The sequence below is a fragment of the Ips typographus genome, linkage group LG6, assembly GCF_016097725.1.
Source record: "Ips typographus isolate SLU linkage group LG6, UJ_Ityp_2.0, whole genome shotgun sequence".
In the NCBI taxonomy this organism is placed as follows: domain Eukaryota; kingdom Metazoa; phylum Arthropoda; class Insecta; order Coleoptera; family Curculionidae; genus Ips; species Ips typographus.
This window is the reverse complement of record NC_138427.1, coordinates 982,311-996,743: the sequence shown is the minus strand read 5'-3', so window position 1 is coordinate 996,743 and position 14,433 is coordinate 982,311. Positions and strand designations below refer to the sequence as shown.

The window sequence follows — 14,433 nt, the reverse complement described above, 5'->3', positions numbered from 1 at the left end:
TCAGCAAGAAAGTGCCTCAGTCGAAGTATTGCATTAACAATATTCAACGGGGCAGCTATCCCGCGTCTCGGAAGTTTTCTGAGCATTTCGATAAACAACGTTTCTTGGTGCCTGTTGAAATGTAGTGGATGATTCACCAAATTGAACAAGAAATCCAAATTTTTAAAATTCTTATAACGAAACAAGAATGACACGCTCTAGTTTCTGACATTCAGTTTGACGTAGCTAGTAGATCTTAAATACCTGTAATTAAGTTAGAAAACGAAGCAAATCTAAGCTAAATATTTGAAAGTCTCTGACAGCCGTAAAGAAAACGAACGAAGCGTTTGCACACCTTTGTTTTCTTGAAGTGAGAGACATACTGTCCAACTATTTTACACGAATATTAAGACACCCTGTATAATATTAAATATATTTATAGCAGTTACCGGTCACCTAGAACATACCAGTTTTGAATTTTTGTTTAAGTGTGATTTATTGAAAATAAAAAGCGCAGTAGCCTTATAATGATGCAAGTCAGGATGAGACATAAAGGAGACGGGGTGTGGTCGTGTTGCAATCGATTTGATTTCTTTGAAAAACTTTGACTGAATACTAATATAACTGTTTTACATTCAATATGCCTCCTGGATAACTTTATATGTATATATCGCACGATTTCGTTCTATTTGTGTCGACATACATCTATTTGATTAGTATTACATAAAAAAACATAAATGGTACCTACAGTTATTTGCTATGAATCACTACACAGGATATTTCGATTTGCAATTGCGTTATTTTAACACTAGCAGCGTATTTTACATAAAAAAAGCTGTTCAAGTCAAGACAAATAATAATTATACGCAATTCATTTGGAAGTGAACAAAAATTGGAAATTAAAAGTAAGCATTGATTTAAATTTCAGTTTTCTTTCAGGTCTCCAGTGGACTGATCACTAGCTTTGCCGGACATGCTCCCAGTACAGAGAATATAACTTACGACAAACAGGTATGTCAATATTAGCAGCAAACTTGTTCCATGTATTTAATAGCTATTCAAGATACAAGTGTAAAGAAGCAGAGCTTTATTTCGAGAGCAGCATTCAGTAAGTAACGAGCAAATAGTTTCAAAATTTTATTGATTATTGTGCTGAGGTCAGAAGATTGTTCAACTGAAGCGAAGCTGAAGCCGACAACTGTGTGAAGCGCATTTATCACATTTTACTCCCGTGTGACATAGAGCCAGAGATTAACATGCGAAATCTGTTTTGATTTTTTTGAGCCTGTATGGTTTATTTAATGGAAAAACGCTCAGTTCTAGAGCACATCTAAGGCTATCAACTTGTAAGTTTTTCAATATCGTAGGTTTGACCAACGACGCAAAACGGCCAAAATTCTTCAACAATCGTTCTAGTACACTTATAACCTCATTCAGTGTCTCTGCTACCGTTTATTTATTTGCAGTTAAGTTCTTTAAGAAAACATTGGTTTTAACATGCAAATATGTAATCAGGACGACCGAGGCATCTATCTCAAGCGCCTCCATAAGACTTCAAACAATCTAAATCGATGAAAACCGTTGAAATTAATGTTATGTTGAGTTAACATTCATTCTACTACTACAGAAGAAACTAATCAGATTTGAAGAGACTTTTGTAATACTCGACAACGAAAGACTGCCAGATTTTTGCATGCATGCACCAGATAGGCCTGGTGTATAGAAGACATTTGGACGGGTGGTTGTACGAACAGAAGACTTGGACAACCTCTCATCCAGATCAGCTATTCTAGATGAGCTATAACTTATGTGTGAGCCACAATAGACCTGCGGTCGCGGTGGAGGACAGAATATGCCCACTCACGATACGTAACAACATACCTAACTGTACAGGAACAACATGTTCTATATATTATACAGGGTGTCCCACGAAGTAAGGGACAAAATTTCACTATGTGTTCTTTACGTAAATTTGAGTCAAAAATGTCCTATAAATATGGGTCCGCAAATGCTTCCTTACCAAGATATGATTTTTTTTTAAATTTAATAGTGTTATTTTGCCAAAAAGTACAATGCTATAATAATAATTATCTCTAGTATATTAAGAAGTATATTAAGCATATATGAAGAGTTTAGTGTATGTAGAGAAATTGCATACCAGAGCTGAACTGCTTCGTGAAATTAATAATATCGCTGGACCTAAAATAACCACCGTGTTGGGAAAAAATGGGGAAGGTTAATTATATTAAAAAGGCTAAACTATGCTTACATTGTGAAGGTGGACACTTTGAACAATTATTGTAAACAGGTTTTTTCACAGTAGTAGTAATTTTTTGGTTAAATAAAATTATTATTATTTCGGAATTATTGTAGTTTACGGCACAATTTAAAAAAAATCCTATCTTGGCAAGGAAGCATTTGCGGACCCATGTTTATAGGACATTCTTGACTCGAATTCACCTAAAGAACATGTAGTGAAATTTTGTCCCTTTCCTCGCGGGACACCCTGTATATATAAAAAACTATTAGGTTTAGGTATATGACATTATTAACAAAAAAGATTTAAAATTCCATAGAAAACCTATAAATGTGTTAAAAAATAGGGAGTTCCATTTAAAAAAACTAATATTTTATCTGCCACGCCTTTATGAACCTTAGTATGTCCAAAAGTAATTTTAAACTATGCATCTCAATATTCTCTAAAACGTTTGTATTTATAGCTATTTATGTACTATAGGCGTTAGAGAGAACATAATGTCCTGAGGGCCGAAACACCCGGGGGGTTATGGTCCAAGGGACAGGTTTCGGCCTGATGGACATTATACTCTCCCTAACGCCTGTGGTGCATACAATGTTTGATGTTTCACCTAATTCAGCAATTATTTACTGTTTCTGGCATTGAAAAGTAAGGAATACCTTTACCGGTATGTTGTTTGCTGGTTATTTTACCTGAATGTTATGAATTTGATAGTCCTGTAAGTCAGTGAAAATGGCAAAAGCTGGACGAAATTTTAGAAAATAGCTAACAAAAGTTTATTACCTAAAAAGTCAAGAGCATTCTAAGGTAGGCAATACGTAGTTTTTATGGCATGAAAGAATAAAAATGCCATTGCTAATATTAAAAAAGGTTTTAGGGCGTTATGATACCCGCCTATAATGCCCTCAGGTTGTTATGAACACTATAACCTACACCGTTTCCAAGGTATTATGTATTCATAACTATAGGTGAAACAAATGGGAATGAACTTTACATACAGTTCAGTATATTTTCTCCTTCTTTCACTTGTGCGATAACATTCCTATACTACAAGTAGTTAAAGCGAGATAACCATGTGCACGAACAACTGTTTTTTTATATATTTTTCTACACGTAGTCCAGGCAACGCGATCGCAACACGTAAAGCCTTTACCGACACCGCCGAATTAACTCTTCTATCAGCCCTCTATCCGTAAATAAATAATGTCTACAGCAACATCAAAATTAACAAGACAGATTTCTTGTAAAGAAGGATTTTCTTTTTAATCAATTTCTACCCGATGATTGAATTTGCTTTCGAAATTGAAATTCAGATTCGCTCACTGAAGAATAATTGTTCATCAGTTCTGAATTTAATAAGGAAGTAACGAATTCATTTTTCTTATTTGCTCTATGTATAGGGTGATTGAAGTAAACTGTGAATTTAATAAGAAAGTATACGGGTAGTCCAGTTTTAAATGTCAATAATCCACTATGCGTTAGCCCATTTTTTCAACATGATGGAGCTCCAGCCCACAGTGCCGCAGTTGTGACGGAATTCTTGAATGACACATTTCCGGGAAAGTGGATTGGGCGTTTTTAAATGGCCAGCGCGAAATCCAGATATCTCGCCATTAGATTACTTTTATCGGGGATATCTTGCAGGGAAAGTGTACGATAATTCAAGAGGAAGGCCTGCGGATGTGCAAGATCTGAAGGATCGCATTATTGAGGCGTCTCGAAGCATCGCTGCCCGACATCTTTTGAACGTCAAAAGGGCATTTTATGATCGTTTGGGATACTGTTTGGCTTCAAACGAGAGGTCACTTTGAACAATTCATTTAAAAAAATACTTCTTTTGTACTTAACTTTCTTGATAATATTCGCATTTTGACCACCCTGTTTTACTTACTATGCCAAATTTTACCTGCTACCTGCCCTACCAGTATCAAAAACCACAAGCACCTACCATACATACAGGCAGTATGGAAAGATAAAATATTTTTGAAAGAAGATAATTTTTTGCCAGTTTTTAATCACTTTTTTGACCAAATTGGTAAACCTACTTAAGCTTCAGGGTACGAAACAGCCACCCGTCAACTTTTACACTTGTAGTTCTAAAATATCATGATCTAACATGGGCTTAAAAATTTAATACGTGAAATCCCATGTTGTGCGTTAAAAAATATAGCAAACTATAGTAATTTGTTTGCGTATTAAAACCTGAAAAACCCTGTATAGACAAATATTTTTTAAGAAATAACAATTAGACAGAAAACGCTCTCGTTCTTTAGAAATTATTGTAGCTCTCCTGACATACGATTAGGTAACATCCTGTATATGAAAGGAGCTTTATTTTACAAGAAAACCACTATTTTCTCTTATCAGTAAGGTTGGAAAAAAATTCAAAATCAATCAATAGAACAACTCTTATCCCTTCAGTTGTAAAGCAAAACCCAAATGTTTATCCTATTTGAAAAAGAAGCAAAATTTGATTGTCATAATTGAGATAACTTAGGTTTATATGAAACCAAGAGCTAACCTACTAACTTCGTCTCCATCCTGTATAATATAATTTTATCGGATCGGAACACAATGGAAAAAATATTGATAAAATTTGTTTTGGAAAATTCCAATTTGTTACCGCGATATAAAATTTCTCAATAAATGATATTAATTTTTAACTTCGTTATTCGTGTATAATGAATATTTTAACAATACATATTGAACGAAAGAATTACAAATATTGTTTTCATATCTGTTCACAGAACAACGAATGTGCAGTGAGCAACAGTTACAATAAATTAACAAATAAATACCCGGATATACAATTATAAGAAGCTAAAAAGCTAAGGGACGAAATTTGATGATCAAGTTCCGCTTTATGTAAATCATCTTCTTTTGAGTTTGATACGAAAACCCTGGTCCGCCCTGCATTTATAAAATTTGTACCCTTGAACTACAAGATCTAGCTTGATTTACCAATGAAAATTAGGTCATTGTTGGATAAGTAGCTAATTTTGCTGAATTGCAGACAAATCCAGTTTAAATCAATCTCCATTTTGGTTGAAACTAGGAATTCACCTGTCCAACAGCCCAATCAGTTTTAATAACAAATGAGTCTCCCTTTTTGGCCCAAACTAACCCTGCGTCAACCCTATAAGACGAAGTCTGCAGTAATATTTCTTTTCTGGGGGATGAACGTGAAAAATAAATTTATCAGTATCAAGTGAGTTAGGGTACGGTGTTTGTTTGAAACTCTTTATTAATTAATACAATAAAACAACACAAAAAAGCGTGTTTTTGTACAATTATTGTTTAAGTTAGGTTAATTATTACTTAAGTGTTGTCTCATTTTTCATATGACCCTTAATTAATGATTATGGAGTAATTTGAATTAACCTAAACTTGAAATGGTACTACTTTTTTTATACATGACAAAAATGGTAGTTAAGTAAAGTATGGCAAAAATACGAAAATGGGTAGACAACCTCCTGTAAGCCACAGGGTGTTAAAATTGAATTTAGAAAATTAGTGTCAATTAAAATCAATGCATATTTTAGTATCGGATCGATCGAAACTGTATCTCTAATAATAGTTTGTTGATATATTGCGTAAATGCTGGTCAGACAAACGTTCTACAATTTGGATTTGACGGTTATAGTATATTTTTGCATATTTAGGTTATTTGTAAAATATTTCATTTTCTCTTGGAATAAATGTAGGTATTGTCAATTTAAATAAAAAAATGTGCAAATAAGGAAAAAAGCGAAACAGTCACAAATTACTTTGGATTATTTCGCTACAGTGTGTTACACTGACAAAATGTTGATACGCGCAAAGTTGACAGACCATTAGTTAAATTAATTTGAAAAAAGTTTCAATCAAATTATCAGCAAAAGAAAAAGGTATAGTTCAGAGTGTTCATACAACCAAACAGTTGTTTGTGTACGCATTTAGCTATAAGAGCTCAAAGCGCCACCAAATTGCTAAAACAGGTAAGAATGTCTTGCTAAGCGATTAACTGCTAGACTATAATGCTTTCTTTCTCACTCGCACTCTCATATAAAGGACGCTGATTTGATACAAGCCTAACCTACTTCTCAATTTTTAACGAGTTGTGAGCATTGTTGCCAGATTTCTAAGTAGCACAGTTTGATGTTTTCGTTGTGATTGAAAACTGAATTTTAAATCTTGAGAATTCTGCGATATATATTCAATAATATTCAAGTGTATTTACAGTTATATAGTAAGATTCTTTAATATCCTGGTAACCCCGAAAATGAAAATCAGATCAAGGATAGAACAGGCCAGAAGGACATCATTTCCATGAAGAACCTCCTCACTAGTAGAGACCTAAACCTACAGCTCCGCATACGTATATTGCGCTGTTATATCTTCCCAGTGCTACTCTATGGCTCCGAGAGTTGGATTATGCCAAGCAATGGAGAACCGCATTGACGCCTTTGAGATGTACTTGTATCGTCGTATACTGCGCATATCCTGGGTAGACAGGATAACCAGCGAGGAAGTGCTAAGAAGAATAGGTAAAGGTAAAGAACAGCTGGCAACCATCAAAGAACGAAAGCTCCTCCAATACATCGGGCACGTTATGAGGGGGGAGCGGTACGAGTTCCTCCGGCTCCTTATCGAAGGGAAGATCGAGAACAAACGATCTGTGGGCAGACGGCAGAACTCATAGCTAAAGGATATACGTCGATAGTGCGGACGGACATCTATAGAGATCTTCAGGAGTGCGGTTTCACGAACCATTATAGCCAGTTGGATCGCCAACCTCCGTAGGGAGACGGCGTCCTAAGAACAGAAGTAAGATTCTCGTAATTCTCGGAGGAACATAGAGCTTCCACGAGCATTATCCATCTGACCCTGTTCTTGCAACGCTTTTAATTTCGGCCCAGGACTTGCCGAGCTCAGCGGCTCCAGTGAGAACTGATTTTTTCCAGGTGGGTGCTGGTGTTCCACCTCCATCCCCATTTTCTACGCTTAATTTTCAGTTCGACCTTATTTAGACTTATTCTTCTCCAGAGTTCTTGATTGTAGATAACTTTGGGTCAGAAAATCCTCAGAATTTTTCGAAAAGACTTGTTGGCAATCACCTAAAGTTTATTTATCAGCTGTGACTATAGCTTAGTTTTAAGGCTGCATGTCCTGTAGTTCCATATAGGGTTTAGGATGTCAAACGCTCTCCTCGTTTTTATTATTCTATTTTGAATACCCACTTCTGTTCCACCTGTGTTTGTGATAATGAATCCTAGATAGTTGAATTTTTTAACATTTTTAACAGCGGTGTTGTCAAGGGTTAGAACGTTATTGTTGGTCATTCTGATGCGTACTACTTTGGTTTTCTTTATGTTGACTTTTAATCCAACTTTGACTGCTTCTATTTCTAGACGATGAAGTTTTCTTGGGCTATGCGTGACTTATCTAATCTGAATCCTGCCTGCTGCTGTCTGATGTTTACTTCTAGAACTGGACTAACTCTCTTGCGCGTATGATTAGTGCCATAATTTTGTCAATGTTTAGGAGTGTGATTCCCCTTCAGTTTTTACATTCGTTTAAGTCTTCTTTTTTTGGTAGTTTTATAATAAGTTCATCTTTCCAGTCTTCTGGTATCATTTCTGTGATTCACGCAGGAGTCAAATTAGGCTGAAGCAGTTCCGCACATTCAAGTTGATGATGGTATCTTAAAACCGAAACGTCGGAATTACAAACGAAATACACAGGAAGATAGCTTTTTAAAAATTGCTCCTACAATGTTCAAGCCAAATTTGAAAATTTTTCCAATTAGTGATAACACAGCACTTGAAAATTCTAGTTTTTGATTTTTCTTGTAACTCAAGAACGATGCAAAAATGTAATGTTGTGCAAACTGTAAAACATTCCCCATTTAACCTTTGCAGTAGATCTTTGTCTCGCTCAAGAACCGAGATTCTTGTATAGAGAATCGAATCTTGGACACACTATAATATTGGTAGGCACCATGGAGATCTCGGTTATTTGAAGAAATACAAGGATGTTGGGATTGGGGCAACGTTGAGAAATTTGTAACAATAAATGACCGGTTCCTGGAAGAGCTGGATATTCTGAGTGAGCTATGATTGAAGAGATCATTATGTTTGACACACAAGTGACCGACGATCGCAGTGAAGAGCAGCAATTGTCCACTCACTTATTACATAACATACATAACAACCTAGCGTATATTGATACATAGAAACCAAAGTTTTACTAACGTTTGGAAAAAAACTAACTCTTTTGATTAAAATAAACAGGTTTGTATTTCATAATTTGTTTCTATAAACGTTATGTCATTTGCCATCATTAATCTTCATCAAAAATGGTTTCAAGTTTCTAGTTTTGTCTCCAATTTATTTCCGTCTGGTTTCGGCTTTTCAGTCAGTTGTTAGCCATTTGGAAGTGTCCACATCCTTTGAATCCTAAGTATGCACCTTGTCGGCCTGGATGAGAAGTAATCAAGACTAGATGGTGTCCTTTTTTATTCCACTTTATCAACGATTCTTTCTTTGCTGCTTCTTTTCCCCAGAAGCAAAACACAACATTAGACGCCTTAGTATTTATTTCGTTAATAATCGCTATAGTAAAGTCTAACCACAACTTTTCATGGGACTTAATTTTTTCTTTTCTATTTTTCTGGTTTTCTTCCTTTTTTTCCTGTTTTTCTTCCTTTTTTCCTGTTTTTCTGTCTCTACGGTTAAAGCAGAGTTTAGAAGAAGAACACCTTGTTTAGCCCAATTCTCAAGACACCCATTTGAAGGAAGCAGTGAGAATGGATCCCCCATGGATCGGTTTACTTCCATGTAGATGTTTGTAAGGCTGGCGGGCAATTGTTCTACCTCATTTGGCACTGAAAATGCAAGACCCATTGCGTGATCTAGATTTGGATACGGGTCTTGTCCGATAATAACAACTTTAGTATCTTTAACCTCAAAATAGGTAAACGCCTTAAATATACTACAGCGTTGAGGATATAATGTCTTATTGCTTGAAGGGTTACTGACTGTAATCTCTTTGAAGTATGGTTTCACCATTTCCTTTTTAATGATGTCCCACCACGAGAATTTCACACAGTCCAACAAATCTATCATTTTACTTCTGATTTTATTGCACTACACCACACAAATGCGAAATAAATATCTACTTATATAGTTAATATTATATTATCACCTCTTGTTTAGATATGAAAACTTGATGATCCGTTTAACTAATCTGATAACGATGCAATTTTTATGATAGTTTAGATCCTATTAAGTACCTACTTAGTTTTGATGCAATTATATGAATTATTGCAATTTTATTTGCACAACCCATATGAGACTATAGTAATTAGCTACATTTAAAATATCACACTCTCCTGTTAAATAAAGAAGACACACAGGTTCTCTACTATGTTTTTCTGTTTTGCTTTATATGAATGAATTTGTTTGAACAAACTAATCTAATCTAATTAGTTAACTGAGTAGTTAACAGTTAAGCATTCTATACTAATACGTCAAATATATGTAGTGTGTCCAAAATAAGATTCTTTATCGTTGGGATAATGGGGCCTTGAAGTGAAAGTAAATCAAACCGAATATATGTGCACAGGCGGACTACAACAAGACCTTATCCTCGAAGATACACAACAGAGACTAAAACCCTGCTACAAATATAAATACCTGGGAATGTACATTACGAAAGACGGTACCACGGATGAAGCAATTAGGGACCGAAACATCCAGGGACGTAGAGCCTTCAACCTTCTAAACAGTGTACTATGGGGACAAAAGCATATCGAAAGCCAATAAACACCGAATATACAATAGCATCATCAAAAGCATAGTCACATACGGCAGTGAGGTGTGGCAATTAAAACAACGCTCAGAGAACTCGTTAAAGGTAGCCGAGATTGACTTTTGGAGACGCGCCGCGGGCAAATTAAGGTCGGAAAGGATCCGAAATCAACGGATTCAAGAAATTATGAATGTCAGACATACAGTAGTAGAGGACACACACGTGGCGCTGTCTTAAAAATATCTATTCTTTTTAAGATTGATTTATTTTTTTTTTCTTTTTGCGCAAACTCAAATTTATAAGGGATGCCACGAGGGGTGTGACACTTCAATAATATTTGGGTCACTCACCAAATAATATTAATAATATGCAATAATCTTACTAATCTTGATAATACGACATAATCCAATAATATAGTACATAATGCAATAATACCACATAATCCAATAATATAGTAAATAATCTGAATAATACGAATAATACGGCATAATATGAAAAATCATAAAGCGGCGGGAATTGTTGGTTATTAAGAATAAATATAAACATTTTAAACCAACTAAACCAACTGAAGATTGAAAAGTGTAGAAATAATTATGCAGGTATGTTTTTTTTGCTTGATTATTATAAGGAGCTTTTTGCTCGGCTTGTGACAATAATAAACTGACAAATTTTTTTATTTTATTTATTTATTCCCTAAGTATTTTGCCAAAATGTATTTATCGTCTTTAAATTAATAATTTATGCAATTACATATTAAATTACTAGCGGGTGATTAAATAAGAAACAACATGGGCAGTATTGAGGAAATTGAAACTGATACATGTTCGAAACAAAAATGAAATAAAAAAATATGACCATAAAAACCTCGATCAAAACACATTCAAAATATTGAAGTGATTCCAGTAGTAAACTCGGATTTTGTTATGACAGCTTTATTTACTGATACCATTTTTGTATTCTAAATTATAATCTAAACAATTTTTAACTTACTCGTTTGCGCTTAAACTTTTGCGCTTTTGCAATAATATTAATAATATGTAATAATCCAAGTAGTAAAGAATAATCCTTAATAATACGCTAATCAAGCAATAATACGTATAATATTAGTATTATTTCGAATAATACAATAATACTGACATAATATCAATAATATTGAATAATCCATAATAATCCTTATATTACCATATAATATCAATATTATTTGGAATAATACAATAATACGGGTATAATACCAATATTATCAATAATATCGCATAATATTGAATAATCTATGATAATCCTCGTATTATATAATATGGGCCCAAATTTAAGAGAGTGTCACACCCCTCGGGATGCCAGGGATATTCAGGTAGAGGTAGAGATGTACATTTTTTGATAAGAATTTTTTAGAATTGTCAGACATATGAATCTAATTTTCTTGCGAAGCTAAAGCTGCGGACTGATGGAAGAATAGCTTGTAGAAAGCTTCAAACAGTTAATACACCTTGCGTAAAAGGCCGTCGTTTGATGTTCGAGAACTAAAGCTAAAGAGGGTGTAATCTGCATTGGGCAGTTCCAGTCAGGTACCAATTGGAAGCATTTGTTGCTGCTTAAGCAAACTAGTTGGGAACGCTGTAAAGCTGTCTAAGAGATTTCATTTTTGAAGAGCTAGAGACTGAGCTGATTGCTGCTGTTCAAAAGCGATACTGATACCCTGATGATGTTGTGAGCGAATTCCACAAAACCTGAAGTAGGGGTCATGGTGCAACACACCACGTGATCTGTAGACGTTTTGTTTCTTGAACTGATTCCGTAAACGTGTCAGAGACAGTAAGTAATTAGGCTAATATAGACAGTAGTTCATATATCTGCAATCGTTTCTGGTATCCGATCTATTCATTTAGTAGTAGTGGTAGTCTTGTATGTAAACATTGAGCGCCAAACAATTACCCTGTTAGTGTCTGAATAGAAGAGTTACTGTAGGAAAGTAGTTAGGTTAGTTTTGTTTTAGGTTTAATTATTTCTCCATTTATAAAATAACTTGGCATCCCTGGGATCTATTTGAAAGAATGGATATTAATCAAGATAATCACTCTCGAGAGAGTTTCGATGACATAATATTTCAATTAGACAAATCACTAGAATTGTGTCGTCCAACGGTTCAAGAAAGGAAATCCTTGGAACGACCCAGTCCCGAGAGTAATGGTCTTAACAGCGCAACTCAAATGGTATGGACAGGTCCAGAGGATGGGAGAAGAAAGGCTACCCAAGCAAATCCTTAACTGGACACTACAGGGGAGAAGAGGGCGACCCAGAAAAAGCTGGAGAGAGGGCAGCATTACACAAGTTCGAGAAAGAGAATTGGAAGAAGACCTGTGGATGAACAGGGACCAATGGCGACTGGAGATCGGAAGACGTCGAAGAATGTTTTAACCCGATGTATATATAATAAAATAATAAACGGTGAGAGATTTGTATTTCGAAAAAAATGCGTCATTGTCTATACCTAGACAACCTTGTTTTTGCTGGTTGAAATTATATTAAATTTGTTTGCTATTGAACCAGTAAAAAGCAATGAGTAACTATGAACATAGTCTCAACCAACTTAGAGCATATATCTACAACAAAGGTCTGAACAAATGTTTAAAAAAACTTTTCTTCAAATACTTATTGAGCAAAATCTCCAAATCTCCTATTTGTCCCAATTTAACCTTCTTTGAATCTCTTCTCTCTTCAAATAACCAATATTCCCATGGTGGAGCTTGAGAAACGGACACCCTGTACAGGATTTACACCTTTTAAAGAAAGTTGGATAACGCAAAATGTTCATAAAAGATGATAATTTAATTCAATCAAATCAACAACAGCATACAGTGTTCTAAAAAAATAATGTTTTATTGATTATTGATTTCTCAAGAAGGTTATTTAGAAACTGCTTTAACAGATGGCGCTAACGCCACTCGTATAGTACATCCTATAGATTAGACTTTTCGTTTTCTATGTAAGGTTCTTCCACTAATGCAAACTATTTTGCTGCATTGGTGTACAGTTACGCTCGGAGAGGACGCTGTAGGCCGAGGGGTGTGACACTCTCTTAAATTTGGGCCCATATTATATAATACGAGGATTATCATAGATTATTCAATATTATGCGATATTATTGATAATATTGGTATTATACCCGTATTATTGTATTATTCCAAATAATATTGATATTATATGGTAATATAAGGATTATTATGGATTATTCAATATTATTGATATTATGTCAGTATTATTGTATTATTCCAAATAATACTGATATTATACGTATTATTGCTTGATTAGCGTATTATTAAGGATTATTCTTTACTACTTGGATTATTACATATTATATTAATGATGCAATAATATTACAAAAGCGCAAAAGTTTAAGCGCAAACGAGTAAGTTAAAAATTGTTTAGATTAATAATAATAATAATAATAATCTTTATTTCCAATTGGTTATTACAATAACAAATAGAAATAACGTCAAGAAAAATAAATAATGTAGAAAAATTACAGTATACAATATCAAAATTCTACTATCTTAAATAATCCTCAATACAATATGGCTCTAATTCAAGCAAAAGTTTCTTTACTTCATTTTTAAAACGTTTACATCCATTGATTTTTTTTATACTTAAAGGCAACTTATTATACAATTTTACGCACATATATTCCGGGTTTTTTTCTGATAGCTGGAGTCTGTGCTGAGCATAAGTAAGATGTTCCGCTCTGGTAAAATATCCAGTTTCATGTTGTTTTTCAAATAAGCTTTTATTCTTACTGACAAACATCAAACACTCAAATATGTATAAGGCATAGACTGTCATGATACCGCTGCTTCTGAAAACTGATCTACACGATTGTCTAAAGTCCATTCTTTTTACTATCCGTAAACATCGTTTTTGTGCGACAAAGACGCTCCTAACATGGCTGTCCCTTCCCCAGAAAATTATTCCATATCTCATTATAGATTCCAGATTTGCAAAATAAAGGATTTTCAATGATTTTTCGTTTAGATATTTTCCTACTACTCTAATACCATAAGTTATCGAGCTAAGCTTTCCCAGCAAGTGTTCAATATGAGTTGACCAATCCATATTTTTATTGATATAAATACCCAAAAATTTTGCATTGTCCACTGTTTTGATTGTACTATTTAAGATCTCCACTTCATTGATACTTATATTATTATATATTATATTATAATTTAGAATACAAAAATGGTATCAGTAAATAAAGCTGTCATAACAAAATCCGAGTTTACTACTGGTTTCACGTAGATGTGCGAACCAATCACTTCAATATTTTGAATGTGTTTTGATCCAGGTTTTTATGGTCATATTTTTTTATTTCATTTTTGTTTTGAACATGTATCAGTTTCAATTTCCTCAATACTGCC

General features: G+C 34.2%; 1 protein-coding gene and 1 long non-coding RNA gene across 6 annotated transcripts in view; one reads left to right on the top strand and one right to left on the bottom strand.

The window, feature by feature from the left end:
* LOC145730334 (uncharacterized) overlaps nucleotides 1-14,433 on the bottom strand; it is a 318,043-nt gene that overhangs the window by 174,771 nt on the left and 128,839 nt on the right. Inside the window, exon 2 of the long non-coding RNA XR_014178590.1 lies at nucleotides 4,150-4,180. This is a non-coding gene — a long non-coding RNA (uncharacterized LOC145730334). The remainder of the gene's footprint in view (nucleotides 1-4,149; nucleotides 4,181-14,433) is intronic.
* dlg1 (MAGUK family member discs large 1) overlaps nucleotides 1-14,433 on the top strand; it is a 269,680-nt gene that overhangs the window by 147,693 nt on the left and 107,554 nt on the right. For all 5 annotated transcript variants that reach the window (XM_081981489.1, XM_081981488.1, XM_081981486.1 and 2 more), the window contains exon 4: nucleotides 919-990. In XM_081981489.1, coding sequence (XP_081837615.1) covers nucleotides 919-990 — 72 coding nt within the window. The remainder of the gene's footprint in view (nucleotides 1-918; nucleotides 991-14,433) is intronic.